Source organism: Ascaphus truei, chromosome 12 (genome assembly GCF_040206685.1).
Source record: "Ascaphus truei isolate aAscTru1 chromosome 12, aAscTru1.hap1, whole genome shotgun sequence".
In the NCBI taxonomy this organism is placed as follows: domain Eukaryota; kingdom Metazoa; phylum Chordata; class Amphibia; order Anura; family Ascaphidae; genus Ascaphus; species Ascaphus truei.
In genome coordinates this window covers 36719800-36738095 of record NC_134494.1, presented here as the reverse complement: position 1 = coordinate 36738095, position 18296 = coordinate 36719800, and the positions used below count along the sequence as shown (strand labels likewise).

At 45.6% G+C, this 18296-nt stretch overlaps 1 protein-coding gene across 6 annotated transcripts in view; it reads left to right on the top strand.

Moving 5' to 3' along the window:
- The window catches only part of MPPED2 (metallophosphoesterase domain containing 2), a 102016-nt gene extending 90716 nt beyond the window's left edge, over positions 1-11300 (top strand). For 5 of the 6 annotated variants that reach the window (XM_075567316.1, XM_075567320.1, XM_075567317.1 and 2 more), the window contains 3 exons: positions 3181-3296; positions 9577-9690; positions 10006-11300. In XM_075567316.1, coding sequence (XP_075423431.1) covers positions 3181-3296; positions 9577-9690; positions 10006-10124 — 349 coding nt within the window. In that variant the 3' untranslated portion in view covers positions 10125-11300. Of the gene's footprint in view, positions 1-3180; positions 3297-9576; positions 9691-10005 lie in introns of those variants that run through there. The other variant, XR_012787604.1, reaches the window with a different exon arrangement.
- The last annotated feature ends 6996 nt before the right edge of the window (positions 11301-18296 follow it).

Below are 18296 nucleotides of genomic sequence, written 5' to 3'. Positions count from 1 at the left end.
TTGAGGATTATTGTGTCTGCAAGTCAGATTTCTTCCATGTATATATCATCAATAGTCCACGTGGTAAAGCATATGTGGGTGAAACACGTACTGTAGGATTAAGGATCATGTATGAGAACAAGTCCAAAATTCAATTCGGCTGCACATGTCTTACAGGTTGGGGCATGGGGTTTATCAGTTACGTTACCAAGTGATAGAAACTGTTCCCAAACTGAGGCGGCGATCGCCTCAAACGTTTATTAAAGCTGCAGTTCAGTCTTTTTTTTTTTTTTTTTTTTTTTACATTTATTTTTTTACTTCAATAGTTTTATGTGTGCAATCTCTAATTACCTAAAGAACAGTATAGCTGCAGCTCAATTCGTTTTCCATGTATTGATAGGTCGAAATTTGGTGACATATTAAAAGCTGGCATTTGTTTATAATCTGCTTGACTGGCAGTGGAAGCTCATGCATATTCATGAGCATTCCAGCACTGACAAGTGCTAGAGGGAGGGCAGGGCTGACAAAGGGGTGTGCCAGGGCTTGTGACAGGACATGAAGGGGCAGTGCCTTAGCAAATGGCTGTTAAAATAGAATACAAGAAAATTGGTCTTTCAAAGCTGTTTTTTTTTAAAACAGAAAATGCTAAAAGTATTTTTTCTTACTACAGAACTGATTTATTAAAAAAAACACACATGCAGGATATTAACTGAACTGCAGCTTTAACCCAATAAATCTTTGAAAGACATTCCTGTGTCCCATGTTGCATTTTTGAGGCTGTGCTCCAGTTCCTGTTTGAATTCTGCTTACTGGATTCATGAGTTGGATACGATATACTGTATCCTAATGGCTGGAATAGAGAATATGATTTGCTGGCGTGTGCATGAATTAAAAAATGAGACTGCGGAGGGTGGTTTTCCGGATGCTGGGTCTCTTTACCCGGCTGATTGCTGCTTTATTAAAATGTGCAGCATTTTCCCCTGTTAATAAGACATCCTTCCAAGCTCCAATATCCCTTTCTTTGTTGGGCTTGCAACAGTTTATTACTTTTGGCTACACCATATATACCCTTAATTTTTCATGTATTGTTTTGTATCTTTTTCGTGGTTTTTGCATAGTAATTGTGTGATGCTCAAGCAGTGTGTGTGGTTTACGAAAATCGAATGTCATGTATTTTCCCCTTAACATATACATACATACATACATACATACATATATCCATCCATACATACATACATACATACATACTTACATACTGTATATAATGCAAAACTGAAGCCCCCTCATTTTTTTTTACCCCTTGGCAAGAACGTTGTACCCCATTATCACCGCTAATGTACAATATGTCGTTTTTTTTACTTGCGGTCGCTGCATTTTTTTTGTTTACGTGTGTGTATATATATGTTACTCAACTCAACTTTATATAAGATAATAGGCTATGTTTGCACAACTCTTATTATGACACGTATCCTATTTACATGCTAACGCTGCAGCGTCCGATGGCTGGCGTCGTGGTTCTGACATCATCGCATCGTTTTGTATATTGGGACTGTTGATGCGGCTTTCGTGGTTCCGTTGTCGCGATGACATCGCTAGTTACCGCCTGCCCTGTGTCGATTCACGCCATTTCTACGTCTACCGTATATAGTATCCTGTGACTGTGCTGGATGAAGCGCATGTGCGCCTGAACCGTCGCCATGGATATTTTTGGTATTCCGTGCTGCGTCTTTGCTTTTGTTTACTTTTTGCTGCGATATAAAATAAATGTTTGATATAAGCTGGCGTGCGGTAAATAAACCTTTATTCTTTTGGATCAGATTTTTTTTTTTTTTTTTAAATCCCTGGTTTGGTGGAATAATATATCACCTCAATGACTCAAACAGCAGAAGGATATCTTTATTAACCCATTAGTAGGCGGTGAAGCTTATTACATTTGCAACATTTACGTATTTAACCCTTTGTGTTGCTGGAAGGTTTGCATTTTGATACAGAAAAGGCAGAATAATACTTGACAACCTGTATTTTATGATACTGTTTGGAATAAAGGCGTCCTCGGTTATCCAACAGAATCTGTTCTGGAAGTAGCGTTGGATAGTGAAACCGTTGTAAAGTGAGTCCCATGTTAATCAGTGGCGGTGAGCGCTGGATAACGCATTCAGGCGTCAAAACGGCCCATAGGGTTGCATTGTAAAGCGTTGGTTATGCCATTCGTTGTAAAGTGAAACGTTGGATAGCGAGGACTACATGTAGTGAATTTACTTTTTGGCTCCAGATATGCCTCCTGCATACTCCTCCCGTATACTCCTCCCGTATACTCCTCCTGCATACTCCTGCATACTCCTCCTGCATACTCCTCCTGCATACTCCTCCTGCATACTCCTCCTGCATACTCCTCCCATATACGCCTCCCGTATTTGCCTCTTGTTTAGTCCTGTATACTCCACCTGTATACTCTCGTAGACGCCTCCCATATACTTCTCCTGTATACGCCTCCCGTATACTCCTGAGATGTGCTTCTGTCTTGTGAAGGACATTGTTTTAGTTTATTCAGGATGGGTTACAGAGAAATGGAGATCGCTTCTGTTCATCATGTTGCTGATGTAGACAATACGTAGCTGCCATTCCTTTTTATTTTATTTTTTATCTATGATTTATTTGAGCTTAACCCCCTCTATGTAAAAGGAGCGTGCAGATAAAGGAGAGTGGTAAGCCCCTTCCTGCTGTGTTATGTCTGTCACAAAGCCATGTAACAGCCGTATATTGCTTTATATATCGCATCCTTTGCTTTTTTCCCTATAAAACACCATGCTGGAATTTTAAAAGTCACACTTCAGATGCATTTCTTTTTTACAAACCCTAGCCGTGGATGGAGTTTGCTAAACAAGGTGATAAATGTTTTTATTTGATGCTGTGTTTGGAGGGATGGAAACACGACCCCATCACATTTATTAACTGACCCTTTCTGTGAAGGTGACATACTTGGGATATACGGCTTGGCTATGTAGGTAGCCAATGTGAAAATGCTCAGGCTTCTGTACAATGTCCTGTAAGCTACATCCACTTCTCACGTATTTCCCAGTCTCTGCAATATGTACAGCGAGAGAGACATCGTAATGTAACTGTCTACCATCAGCAAGAGTCGTTGCAAGTAGCAATTAATGAAATCAAACTGATACAGCCTTTTGTTCTTCTCTCCAAAAGGACACCGTGGTTTAATGGATGGGGTTTTAATCTCCCCAGAGGTCAGTCTTTACTTGACAAGTGGAACCTTATCCCAGAGGGCATCGATATACTAATGTCTCATGGACCTCCTCTTGGTAAGTGAAGCACACGCTGTCATCTTCTATATAGAGTAACCGCTTTTCATGTAGGCAAAATGAATCGTTCTTTCAGGGGGCACGCTTATTCCCCCTTAACACTAAACCACGAATAAAAAAAAATTGATGCCTTTACAGGAGTCCTGTATGATAATTAAACTCCACAGATCGAGCGCGTTCCTAGGTGTTGTTTAAATTAAATTTTCTGATTTACTGGAGCCGGTGAAAATTAAATGGATATCCACAGCAGCTCTGCAGCCTTTTGAGCTTGCCCATTTATTTTATTAACGGTATTTATCTGACAGGTAACAGCTCCCAATTCAAAGGCTTTATGGGTTCTGCGGATGGGCTGAAACCTAAGGGCTTCTTTTAACTCTGGCGTCGGGCTTCTCCGGCAGATCGTGTGACTACATCCAGCATTAATCAGTCGTTCTTTCCAGGGTAAAAGTACATTAATGTTTGGAATGCAGAACAGTTCTCTCCTACTGTGTGTGTATTTGTGTGAGATATATTATATATATATATATACATATATACATATATACATATATACATATATACATACACACAGGTGATTTTATCTGCGTGTACACAGGTACATGTTTATAAATTAAGAGAACAGTGGTACGCAGCATTGAGCCACGCAAGATGGCTCACCATGGTAATAAATAATAGAGAAGTCAGATGCAAATACCATTGTAAATGAGTTTGCTGTCTCCCTCCTTGTGGTCCCTGGACCCTGCCAGCTACGATGTAATGAGTACCGTGCACCACGTTCATTCTCCTCTGGGGGCCCGTATATAAGCTGCCGTTTGGGGGGGACATTTTTACGACCAGGTTTCCTTTCTGCCCCTAATATATGCATGAAGTAATGTACTGTAACCCGTTCTTCTTAGCTGCTTGGAGAGGGAAATCTCCTCTAACTACTTTTATTAAAGAATCCCTGCCGTGACAATGAGGACCTTGTGCAGTTACGACAAGTAGCATTGCTGCGTTTCGTTGATGGACTTCTGGTATGCACGGTTTCGTAGAGAACTCAATCTATATAAATGTGTCCCAGAAATGCTTCTACACACTTAATTTTTTTTAACAGAAGTGTTTGCATTTGGGAAACTCATGCTTTTGCAATATTATTAGCTGTTGAAGATAAACCCAAGTGGACTAGGCAGGAAGACATTAGAAACCACCCCCTTAAAAGTTTGCAATGAGATCCAGTGCAGAATGGAACTGGGACACTTACTGGTGCAATATTCCTTGTTAAACAAGCTTCAGTGCTCTGGAATAGTGGAACACTCTTTAAACCGGCATAGCCCCCTTTCCCTATGCCTAAGGGAAATACGCGGGCGACTACACGTGATGCTGTACCTGTCTGCTCACAGGAGGCCACCAACAGTATGAGGGATCCCAGCGTTGGCGGGATAACCCCTCACAGGAACCAATACAACCACAGAAAGCAATAACACGACACCATGTATATAACTGGTCTTTCCTGTAACAATGCTACACAACACACACAATACTACGTAGCACAGTATAGTGCAGTGACCCCAACACTTAGTGTTTCCCCCAAAGTACTGAGGATGTGGTGGCACCAATAACCCCTGGTGTCCGCCAAAGCAATCCCACCCAAATGTGAGGTAGCGCTACCCCCTGTAAATGTTAGTGCACGTTGGGTACCTGCAGGATGACTGACTACAAAGTCTGATCAAAGACGATCAGGAAAAGGTCCCAAAAATGCTGCACTCAACCTATTAAAATGTAGAACGAAACCTGGTATTGGTATCTTATTCAAAGGGCAAGTAACTGCCGTGGCTATAGTGGGACGAATTTAGAGACTGGCCAAGAAAACTCCCTCTAAGGAGAATAACAAAAAATAATAACATTTTATTAAACATATATATGAGACTCGTAGTGTGTACATTATTTACAGTGTGTGATTATTACAACCCCGGTGGTGAGGACCGGACAAACTCATATAGGTGAAGAATAACCTGGCATCGGGTCAACGGCAACAGTAACACGAAGTGCTGAATATGTTTATGTATGCGTTACATTGGACTGCACTATATGGTCGATACAGCATTGCGGTACCTAATTACGTTGTTACTAGAGGGGGTAATTACTCCTAGTATACTTGAACCAGTGATACTTCTTAAAACACTGCTCAAATGCCAAGATTCCTCCCCACACTATTAAGTGCAGAGCTATATATGGCAACACTGAAAGTTATGTGATCAGACCACGCTGGTATACACACTGAGATAGTGACGCACATTGCAACAAATCTGTTGCTTATTTTATTGCAATCTAAATTGCCACTACAGCAAAGGAGATTTTTCCTAATAATAAATTGTAGTTGTGAGGTACAGGAGGGCCCTGGGCATGTGGCGGGTTCTGTTCTAAGGGCCCACCGCAAAGCGAAAATCGGCAGAAAGCGGAACTGGCGATTTTCAGCTTGTGCGCAATCTTTGTTCTCCGCATGCGCAATCTTTCTTCTGCGCATGCGCAACCTGGTCAACCACCTGTTCTGCGCACGCGCACCCATGGCAACCACCCGCACTCCGCATGCGCGACCTCAGACTTCCCCGTTCTGTGCATGCGCAGACATGGGGGCCCCCTTCTCGGTACCGCTGTATCGGTGGATCGGGGCGACGAGAAGCGGGGCCTTACTGTATATGTAATCAATACTGAGACTTAGGTCTGTGATTGTTTTGCCATTAATACTATAGTGGCATCAACTATCTACTGTAAGTACTAAACTACTGCCAGTGAGAGTATATACATTTACCTCACAGATCTGATTATAACAGCACTCTTAGATCAGGAATTCTTGTATAAATATATACTGATATACTGTGCAGTACAGCTGTTGAATTGTTCACCTATATGAGTTTGTCCGGTCCTCATCACCAGGTTTTAATATTCACACACTGTAAATAATGTACAAACTACACGTTATATATATATATATATATATATTTTATATATATATTTTTTTAATAAAATGTTATTCTTTTTTGTTATTCCCCTTAGAGGTTGTTTTCTTGACCAGTCTCTTAATTCGTCCTACTATAGCCACGGCAGTTACTTACCCTTTGAATAAGATACCAAAACCAGGTTTCGTTCGAAATTTTAATAGGTTGAGTGCAGCATTTTGGGACCTTTTCCTGATCGTCTTTGATCAGACTTTGTAGTCATGTTGTTTATTCCCATATGCACCCCCCAAATGATGATACAATATTTGTAAGATATTATGGTTGAGCGGCGATCACTCTTTTGTGTGTTTATATTGGGTACTCCAGTACCAGGTGCCGTTTGCAGAGGTGTGTTGGAGTAGGTCACATGCAGCGGGGCTTCTGACAACAATTGCATCTCTCCTAAGTGTCCCGCTCCCCCTCGTGGGGTGAACCGGAGTGTCTCACCCAGGTGTTCTAGGATACTGCGGGGAATGGTCCCTATCTGGGGCCTTCCCTGCAATACTGCTCTTCGGGTGTCTCACGGCCTGACTGGGGCCTAGGGGCAAAGTTCTGGCCTAGTCATGGGGCAGATGGCACCCTGGATGCATATGTCCTCTCTGCCGGCTCCTGCTAGACTGACTTAGCAGACTTTCCGCCCGCGGAGGATATCCTGTTCCTCCTCCCTGCCAGAGTCCCACTGGCTGGGACAGTCCGCTGTGGTATTTCCCTCCCACCTGAGGATTCTGGGACATGTAGTCCCGCTGCTGCTTATGCAGAGCCATTCTAAGATGACCACCACACACCTGACACTGCGCATGCGCGCCTAACAACATGGCTGCCCCCACACTCCCAATCGCGTGGAGCTCAGGAGATGGCTGGGCAGATCCCCCGCACTGGGGGTAGGGGACTTGGCTACACTGGTTTTACTCATACCTATCGGGTAGATCTCAACATGTGTCTTTTGGGTTCTATCTCCAACCCCATGAATGTCACCCGTGGGGTTCCGCAAGGCTCTGTTCTGGGGCCCTTACTCTTTTCAGTCTTTATTAATGATCTACCTACAGCTTGTAAGGGAGCTTCAAGGCACATGTATGTGGATGAAATAATCTTATATACAGACAGCCCTAACCTCTCCGATCTTGGACACATACTTCAATCTGATTTTTCGAGACAAATACTGGATTTCTCAAAACAAACTGTTTTTTAAACACTGACAAATCTGTAACAATGGTATTTGGGACCACGGCTACATTTCTAGTGCCAGAGCTACAGATCAAACGTGCACCTCACAACTGGAACAACCTAAATGAGACTCGCAAAGCCTCCGACAGTTTAATTTCAAGACTAAGGCTGTCTCACATTTTAATCTGGTCTGTAACTGTTACTTTCCTGAAATGTTTGCAAATATAATGTATAACCTCTATTCAATTCATGTAACCATGTATTTGTCATCATAACTCCCAGGACATCCATGAAAACGAGAGGTAACTCTCAATGTATTACTTCCTGGGAACACATTTTATAGTAAATAAATAAATCCCTATTCTGCCAAAGGCGTCTGTTACACAATGTGCTACAGGCCCCTCTGGTAAGTGATGTGTTAAAGGCTTCCTGATTTGTTCGGCACCCTCGCCTTTCTCCCTCTGTACCGACTTTGCTCTTAATTGCAGGTTTTTTTTTATTTTTTATATATTGATGCAAATTGACGCAGTCCAGAGATTAGGAAATGTGCTTGCAGCAAATGGAAAATCCCTGATATTGTATCTCCTTTAGCGCAATGTCACTGACTTCACACTGTGAAGCAGAATTGAAAGTGTCCCATATAAAGCCCTCACCTCCTCACTGACACTTCCACACAGGCAGTTTGGATTGTAATTGATGTTCATTTTTATGGATTCTTTACATTAACTATAGAACTAAGTGGCTTTTACTCTGAGAGCCGTCAATTAACAATGACTTGATTGCTGGGTCTACATTTGTCTTTGAGACTCCGGGTATGATTAACCTCTTCACTGCCGGGGTGGGGGGTGGGGGTCTGCAGTGCTCTTGTTCACAGCTCAAGAGAAATTCAATGTTATAGGAAGAAGGAAGATGATCTTTGCCCTTAGACATGTTCACCAGGCAAGGTTCTTTCTTGTGGCTGGTCCACCAGCCAGGTAATAGCTACTTCTTTAGAAAGAACCTCAAAGTGGTAGCTTTACTAAAGAGTGTCCTGTTTTTAATGTCAATGGGAAAACTGTTGTCTTCATGTTATCATTCCGTTATAGCCCACTATCAAACTGACCATGCAGAGAAACCATGTACCAACTACATCCATGAGGATGCAAGTTGTTGCCCATCATTTTCCTCAGTCGCTCGACCGGCGTATGATACATGAATGTCGTTGGCCCTGTGGAAGACGTACAGATGGGTTCGTTGGGTTCTCTTCGGCCCAGATCCACCGAGCTCAGTTCAGCGAGTGAACAAGGCGTTATGTCTTCAAGCTCAATAATGTAACGCCAAGTCCTGTTTGTGTCCAGAATGAGCATTACGTTGAATATAACTGGCGTTGGTGAGAGGTGTCTCTCCCCCCTTAACTCGCTAAACATACGGCATCAATCACCGCCGTCCGGTGAAAGTATGACGGACCCTTATTCGTTATGTTGTCAAGCAGCTTTCCGGTGCTGGAGAACAGATTTGCTCCATTGAAGTGAATGGAGCTTAAAAAAAACTCTCAATGGGAGTAAAATCTTCTCTACCACAAGGAAGCATATTGAATTGGGGTTTAAATGAAGGGGTGCACCTTAGTACAACAGAGAAGCAACGCAGAGCAGGTTGATGGAATAAATGGCCAGTCTGTGCTTGAGCATTCTGAACACTCTGTACAAGTCTTTGCTGGCTAAACTAGAAAATGCAATTAGATCGGAGGCTCCGGCAATGAAATGAGAGAGGAGAATAAGGGAGCAGCTAAATAATTAGGTTACTGCCGGGAAGAAATGGTGTGAAAACTCCCAGGAATAAAGTTAATTTTATAACCCCTGCTTTTATAAATCAAACGGTGTGCAGGGGGAAAAAAAATGTTAATTAAGGTAGAAAACCCCCCAAAATCGCAACATTCCAGGGAAGACAAAATGACACTAGAAAGTTTCTTAAAAGCATTTGCGGGCATTAATGGAGGGTTTAGGATTACAGATCTTGCAATAAACCTTTCAAGAATTATGGTTTCCTGCAACTCTAAGTGAAACCGTACCTGATTACAGAATACTAAGCATGCTGATTGCTTTTTCTTTCTTTTTCTTTCCCCCCTCCCCCCCCCCCCCCCACCCCTCCCTTCTTTTTCTAAGGTTTTCGAGACTGGGTTCCAAAGGAATTACAAAGAGTCGGGTGCGTCGAGCTTTTAAACACCGTGCAGAGACGGGTCAGACCCAAGCTGCACGTGTTCGGGGGAATTCATGAAGGTAAGAGCGATCTTGGAAAGCGGTTCGTATGCATGATGCGTTCCTGGCAGCAGAGGGGTGCCGTGGAAGGAAGTTAATCACCTTTTTTTTTTTTTTTTCCTGTTTCAACTGAGCTCATTAAGATTGCATGTTGTGTTTGTACGGGCCTGTGTTTCAAAGCTCCTTACTTTGGGGAAAAAAGAGGATTACTAGGCATTTTTATTTCCCTGCTGTAGCTTGGAGCACTCTGCCTTGGGGGGGGAGAGAGAGAGGGTGGTCTGTTCTAGGTGGGCTTGATTTGTTTACATCACAGTAAGTGTACCATTCTTTCTGCAGGTTACGGCATTATGACCGACGGTTACACCACGTACATCAATGCATCAACGTGTACAGTCAGCTTTCAACCAACCAACCCTCCAATTATTTTCGACCTTCCCAACCCCCAAGGATCGTGAAGACCTAATGCACAGTTGGAAACAGGACGGTCTACAAATTGCCATTTTTGTTTTTCTTCTTCTTAATAATAAAACGACATTCTGTTGCTGTTCATATCTATTTCCAGATCGTATGGGGATTTTTGTTGTTGTTTTTTATTTTTAAAAACAAGATCAAGCTTACTACCACGATACGTACTTTGAAATAATCAAACCTTGCAAGTTGGTTCAAGGACTCGAGTTCAATACTGTTCTCAAATTGCCATTGTAAATTGTCCACGCTCCAGAAAAGACGGTCAAACGCCCTTTGAAGAAGTTGCCGTACAGTACATTGGTATTAAAATATAAGCTAACAGAAGCAACATTGTAAAACCATCGGGATTTGCACAACTTAATATTATTTGTATTACGTGTTGGTTCTTTTTATTTTTTTATTTACGGTTATTGAATTGTGTGCTTTTTATATCACGCCTCTCTGTCCAGGTGTACCTTCTGTTCTTTGCTTTCTTTTACCTTGTTATTTAGGGTAACAAACACCCTTTTATATAATTATGAAGTCCATTACCTTGTCCTCGTGTTTTTATTAAATTATTTCAGCTTTAATATGTATGGGACAGAGAAGCTGTAAAGATTGTGTTTGCCAGGCAGTAAAACATGTAAATGCAGGCTCCTTTTAAATATGGATTTATATATATACGTATTTTTTGTGTGTTATAACAAAACTAGAAGTGTAATATTGGCAGTGTGGCATCTGCACCAATATGCTGGATCTCACACACTTTAATGATGAAGGGTGGGACACATTTGCAAGTGTTCTGTTCTTTTCAGCGTTGGAAGGTATCTGGTACAGTTTCAGGCATGTGTACAATTAAACGAATACAATCAAGCCAGAAAGGGCCTAGTGGCTCTTTACTTTTTAAGCATTCTTGAATTCCCCTCCAATATCCCTTTCCCCCTTTCTTCACTTCCTTTTTTTTTTGCACTGTGTGTAAATGCAATCTTGCTAGCACAAAATTTTTGTTGCAAATAGCTCTTTCTGTTGACCTCTTGTAAATGCTTTTTTGAGGCTTCGTCCTGTTTTTACGTCATCTTGTTAATGGACTTTAGAAAAACCGTTGTTTCTTTTAAATTTATTGTGATATTATATATTTAGCTCCTTTATATGCAAATAAAATTGCAAGATTTTTAAATATGTCACTTGACTGTATTTTCATATTTGTAAGGGAGTGTGTAATGGTTAATGATTGGACGGCATTGCATTCAGCAGATCGCACGCTGTAACTGTTAAACTTCTTCCTTCAACAATACATCTTTTTCAAGTATTTATGATCCAGTTCCTAACCTAACTCCCTTGATGTTGATTGGTTGATTGGTTCTACATTCCTCTCCAGCACTGGGAACTTGACATTTTTTAACTCAACTTCATTGCTTTAGTGCAGGGATGACTCCAGTCCTCAAGGACCACTAACAGGCTAGGTTTTCAGGATATCCTTGCTTCAGCACAGGTGGCTTAATCAGTGGCTCAGTCGTTGATTGAGCCACCTGTGCTGAAGCAGGGATATCCTGAAAAACTAGCCGTGTTGGCCCATGGGAGTTGGCTATTCCTGCTTAGTGCCATGCAAGAGAAGAGCTTTTAACTATTAAATGTTACAATACACCCAGACTAAGCAACATTTACACCCAAATATTTCTCTTGGTGGATCTTGAAATGAGGCATTAATGTACAACCAATATTACACACGGGTTTGTAATTGAATTTTCGGGGATGGTTCATGAATTAAACTCCCGTCATCGTCGTGAACACTATTTTCACTTACAGCACCAAATGTATACACCGTGTTCAGGAAAAAAGGGACCCCTTTAGTTTGTCATCATATCATATATTTCTCTCTAAATCCCCATGAAAATGTGCACAATTGAAGGTCTGTGGTGTAGATTAACACTACTGTATACAAGAAGCACAATGTAGACAATCAACTGATGTTAACTAAATTGATGTCACTTATTAAGTCAACAAGTACCAGAAACACTGCGGGAGGTTCATGTTCTTTAAACGAGAAATAGAAGTTTTTTCTTCGTAGCTCGTAAATGTGTTAAACTGTTGTAATCTAATCTGAAGCAGTAAGATTACTATAAAGTTTGAATTCAAAGATATGGTTCAAAATGTCCTCCTGCTGAAACGCGCGCCCGAAGACGAGAACGCCGCTGTCTGATCGCATAATCAATAACGCGCTGAGCCTGCTGCTCCCTCTCCCGAACGACACATTTTTCAGTCCCCCTAGTGACAGCCCTTTATCAGGAAACATTTTATGACGCATTTTGGAGCATAATTCTTGCTCTGTCTCAAGCACTTTATAACGCGCTTATCTTCTTCGCTAAACACCATTTTTTAACTAAGCGCTTGATGAGGTCATCACACAGTCACCAAATCCAAAGAATATCTATTAGATTATCAAATAATTCTTACATATAATAATATGCCGTGACAGGCCTATAATTGCTCACATTTTTATGAACATTTTCTGATTTTCCTGCAAGTTATGATGAAAAATAAAAGGGCAGAAACCTTTTTGCACTCCCATTATTCCACATAGCAAAACAATGACAATCTAGCATTGAAATGTGGCGTGATTATGTGATAATAATAGAGGAAGAAAAACCTCAAAACAAAGTACTGTCGCTACATCAGGGAGGGAAAAAGCAGACGCCAAATAATATCACTTTCCTGGCCAGTTGCTACTGATGCATCAAATACAGAATTTGGTTTGATTTGCTTTCAGAGATTACTGCCTTGCTCTTAGATCTTGGTCTCCGTGCTTCTAATCATCTTAATGTCTGTCTCATTGAGTTTAGAAAAGCTTTCATTAGTCTGTACATATATCCAATACTAAATGCCATTTTAAAAATGTGTATGATGAATATAGTCCCTTTAACATACAGTAGATGCTCCAACAGCAGCTGCAGCCAACAGGCTTAATTACTTTAATGATTTAGTTGCTGGCTTTTATATAGTATAAGCAGAACTGGACGTTACACTCCGTCTCCGAATGTCTTTCTAAGCACAGTGGCCCTTGAGCAATTTCGTTTGAAGGCCATGTTATGACTACATCAGAGCAGAAGAATGAAGGACGTGAAGTGTAGAATCAGCAGTATATATGTAAATATGCATGTTTGTATCAGCGCTAGTTGGGCTGTGTTCTCATTAGCACTGAACTGATGACTGAATATTTGTTATGCCTACAAAGCACCAAATGTACAAAGATACTCGGGCACTCTGTAAAAGAAAGTTACCAATCAGCAAATATGATCACTTTTCCCATAGCTGAATACACAACAGGGCATCATTAAGGAGGTCAAAGCTGCAGAGGAGAGAGAGTAATCATTTATTTTATGTAGCCTTGCCCATGTTTAGAATGCTGTATATAGATATTTGTCTGAGGGTGCAACTCCAGTCCTCAAGGGCTACCAACAGGTCAGGTTTTAAAGATATCCCTGCTTCTGCACAGCTGGCTGTCAGAACGACTGAGCCACTGATTGAGCCACCTGTGCTGAAGCAGGGATACCCCTAATACCTGGCCTGGTGATGGCCCTTGAGGACTGGAGTTGCCCCCTCTCACCCCCTGATGTGCAGTATATAATATATTATATATATATATATATATATATATATATATATATATATATATATACAGTGGTCGACAAATCACCAAAAAATCTACTCGCCACCTAGTACCACACGTGTGCTGCTTGGGCCAATAGGAGCTCGCCACGATGTTAAATCCACTCGCCCGGGGCGTGCAAATGTATAGGTTTGTCGAACACTGTGTGTATATATATATATATATATATATATATATACATACAGTGTTAGACAATTCATTATAACTACTCGCCCGCGGCGGGCGGATTTAGGCCGCTGGCGAGCCGTTGCTGCGGCTCTATTAATTTCCCTGCTCGCGCCAAAATGTTCAAAAATTTTTTTTTTTAAATAAATAAATAATTCCTCTCCCTGATTGGTCTGACGGGGAAGAGGGCCGGCTGGCAGCTCTGGGTCAGCCTCTCTCTCCCCCCTCCCTCTGCCAGCTCTGGGTCAGCTTCTCTCTCCCCCTCGCCCTCTGCCCTCTGCCCCGTGCCAGTGGCGGGAGGAGCAAGAGAAGCGCTTCCCCTCCGTCCCACGCTCCTTTGGGTCCCGTGCGGGCAGGTTAATGCTGCAGGCTGACAGCTCTGTATGCACACGGGTAGTGCGCATGCGCACGCGCAAGCAAAGTTCGTCAATTTCCCCCGCAGGCCCCCCGATGTCCCCCGCAGGCCCCCACGTGCACTCCATTTCCCCCACAGGCCCCCACATACCCCCGATTTCCCCCGCAAGCCCCCCAATGTCGCCCGATGTTCCCCGCAGGCCCCCCGATGTCCCCCGCAGGCACCCACGTGCACTCCAGTTCCTCCGCAGGCCCCCCAATGTCGCCCGATGTCCCCCGCAGGCCCCCACGTGCACTTCATTTCCCCCGTAGGCCCCCCAATGTCGCCCGATGTTCCCCACAGGCCCCCACATAACCCCGATTTCCCCCGCAAGCCTCCCAATGTCGCCCGCAGGCCCCCCAATGTCCCCCGCAGGCCCCCCAATGTCACCCGCAGACCTCGATGTCGCCCCCCAGGCCCAAGATACCACATACCTCTGGTGAGTGGGACTCCCGGCTCCATTTCTTGTAGTGTGTGTGTGTCTGTGTGTCTGTGTGTGTCTGTGAGTGTATGTGTCTGTGAGTGTATGTGTCTGTGAGTGTGTGTCTGTGAGTGTGTGTCACCCTCTCCCTGTGTCACCCTCTCCCTGTGTCACCCTATCCCTGTCTCGCCCTCACCCTTTCCCTGTCACCCTTTCCCTCTCGCCCTCTCCCTGTCGCCCTCGCCCTTTCTCTGTCGCCCTCGCCCTTTCCCTGTCGCCGCCGCTCTTTCTTTGCCGCACTCTCTCTGCCGCACTCTCTCTGCCGCACTCTCTCTGTCTTTGTCACTCATTCTCTCTGTGTGGTCTCTATCTCTCTGTGTCTCTCTGTGTCTCTCTCGTTCTGTGTGTCTCTCCTTCTCTGTGTGTCTCTCTTTCTCTGTGTGTCTCTCTTTCTCTGTGTCTCTCTTTCTCTGTGTCTTTCTTTCTCTGTGTGTCTCTTGTTCTCTGTGTGTCTCTGTATATCTCTCTCTCTGTTTGTGTGTGTGTGTGTGTCTCTGTATATCTCTCTCTGTGTGTCTCTCTCTCTGTGTGTGTGTGTCTCTCTGTGCGTGTGTGTGTGTGTCTCTCTCTCTGTGTGTCTCTCTGTGTGTGTGTGTCTCTCTCTGTGTGTGTGTGTGTCTCTCTCTCCCCCTCCCTCTCTCCCCCTCCCTCTGTCTCCCTCTCTCCTCTCTCTTCCTCTCTCTTCCTCTCTCTCTCCTCTCTCCCTCTCTGTGTCTCTGTGTCTCTCTGTGTCTTTCTCTCTGTCTCTCTGTTTCTCTCTGTCTCTCTCTCTCTCTGTGTTTCTCTCTGTCTCTCTGTCTCTGTCTCTCTGTGTCTCTCTCTCTCACACTCTGGATCTCTTATTTACCCTATATATAGGGTGACCATTCGTACCGGTTTTACCGGTACAGTCCCGTTTTTTTGAGGCCTGTACCGGTTTAAGTCTGCCCCGGTTTTTGTCCCGGTTTTTGTCCCTGGTCCCGGTATTGCGGGGGCAGCGGCGGTGCGGCGGGTAAGTATTTTCTATGTGTGAATGCTGCCGGGGGGACTGAATGCAGGAGAATGCCGGGGGCGGGACTTAGAATGCCGGCCGGCCCGCAGGGGATTGGATGAATGATGCTGCTGGGGGCGGGACTTAAAATGCCGGCCGGCCCGCAGGGGATTGGTCGCAGCATGTCAGAGAAAGCCGGGGCTTCCGCTTTGTGAAGCGCACACGTGACTGACTGCCTTCCCGCTCCCAGCTTCCCTGTGTGCTGTGAGTGTCCCCTTCTGTCCCGGGTCCCAGCCAGCAATAGGAGGTGGTAGCGGGGGTGCGCCTGCCTTTGCTCCCCGGAGCGCGCGCCTGCCTTTGCCCCCCGGCGCGCGTGCCTGCCTTTGCCCCCCGGCGCGCGCCTGCCTTTGCCCCCCGGAGCGCGCGCCTGCCTTTGCCCCCCGGAGCGCGCGCCTGCCTTTGCCCCCCGGAGCGCGCACCTGCCTTTGCCCCCTGGCGCGCTCCCACCTTTGCCCCCCGGCGCTCACTTCCCCCCCCGTCCACTTGGTGTGGGAGATAGGCTCGGGGGCGGGCAGTGGTGGCTGCGCGTTGTGCGGGCGGTGCAGGGGCTGGCGGGATGTGTGTGTGTGTGTGTGTATCAGTGGGTGTGTGTGTGTGTGTATCAATGGGTGTGTGTGGGTGTATCAATGGGTGTGTGTGTGTGTGTGTATCAATGGGTGTGTGTGTGTATCAATGGGTGTGTGTGTGTGTGTATCAATGGGTGTGTGTGTGTGTGTGTATCAATGGGTGTGTGTGTGTGTATCAATGGGTGTGTGTGTGTGTGTGTGTGTGTGTGTGTGTGTGTGTGTGTGTGTGTGTATCAATGGGTGTGTGTGTATCAGTGTATCAGTGTGTGTGTGTGTGTGTGTGTGTATATCAGTGGGTGTGTGGGTGTGTGTGTATCAGTGTGTGAGTATCAGTGGGTGTGTGTGTGTATCAGTGGGTGTGTGTGTGTATCAGTGGGTGTGTGTGTGTATCAGTGCGTGTGTGGGTGTGTATCAGTGTGTGTGTGTATCAGTGGGTGGGTGGGTGTGTATCAGTGTGTGTGTGTGTGTGTGTGTGTGTGTGTATCAATGGGTGTGTGTGTATCAATGTGTGTGTGTGTATCAATGGGTGTGTGTGTGTGTGTATCAATTGTGTGTGTGTGTGTGTATCAGTGTGTGTGTGTGTGTGTGTATCAGTGGGTGTGTGTGTATCAGTGCATGTGTGGGTGTGTATCAGTGGGTGTGTGTGTGTGTATCAGTGGGTGTGTGGGTGTGTATCGGTGGATGTGGGTATCAGTGGGTGTGGGTATCAGTGGGTGGGGGTGTGTGTGTATCAGTGGGTTGGGTGGGTGTGTATCAGTGGCTGGGTGTGTATCAGTGGGTGTCAGTGGTGGGTGTGAGTATGAGTGGGTGGGTGTGAGTATGAGTGGGTGGGTGTGTATCAGTGGGTGTCAGTGGGTGGGTGTGTGTATCAGTGGGTTGGGTGGGTGTGTATCAGTGGGTGGGTGTGTATCAGTGGGTGTCAGTGGTGGGTGTGAGTATCAGTGGGTTGGGTGTGTGTGTGTGTGGGTGTGTGTGTGTGTGTGTATCAGTGGGTGTGTGTCTCCCTCACCCTCCCTGTCTCTCCCTCTCTGTCTCTCCCCCTCCCTTTCTCTCCCCCTCCCTTTCTCTCCCCCTCCCTTTCTCTCCCTCCCTGTCTCTCCCTCCCTGTCTCTCCCTCCCTGTCTCTCCCTCCCTGTCTCTCCCCTCTCTGTCTCTCCCCTCCCTGTCTCTCCCCTCCCTGTCCTCTCCCCTCTCTGTCTCTCCCCTCCCTGTCTCTCCCCTCCCTGTCTCTCCCCTCCCTGTCTCTCCCTCCCTGTCCTCTCCCCTCCCTGTCTCTCCCTCCCTACCTGTCTCTCCCTCTCCCTCCCTCTCTGTCTCTCCCTCTCCCTCCCTCTCTGTCTCTCCCTCCCTGTCTCTCCCTCTCCCTCCCTGTCTCTCCCTCTCCCTCCCTGTCTCTCCCTCTCCCTGTCTCTCCCTCTCCCTGTCTCTCCCCTCTCCCTCCCTCCCTGTCTCTCCCTCCCCCTCTCCCTCCCTGTCTCTCCCTCTCCCTCCCTCCCTGTCTCTCCCTCCCTCCCTCCCTCCCTGTCTCTCCCTCCCTCCCTCCCTCCCTGTCTCTCCCTCCCTCCCTCCCTGTCTCTCCCTCCCTCTCCCTCCCTCCTCCCTGTCTCTCCCCCTCCCTCCCTCCCTGTCTCTCCCCTCCTCCCTCCCTCCCTGTCTCTCCTCTCCCCTCCCTCCCTGTCTCTCCCTCTCCCTCCCTCCCTGTCTCTCCCTCTCCCTCCCTCCCTGTCTCTCCCTCCCTCCCTGTCTCTCCCTCCCTCCCTGTCTCTCCCTCCTCCCTCCCTGTCTCTCCCTCCCTCCCTCCCTGTCTCTCCCTCTCCCTCCCTCCCTGTCTCTCCCTCCCTCCCTGTCTCTCCCTCCCTCCCTCCCTCCCTGTCTCT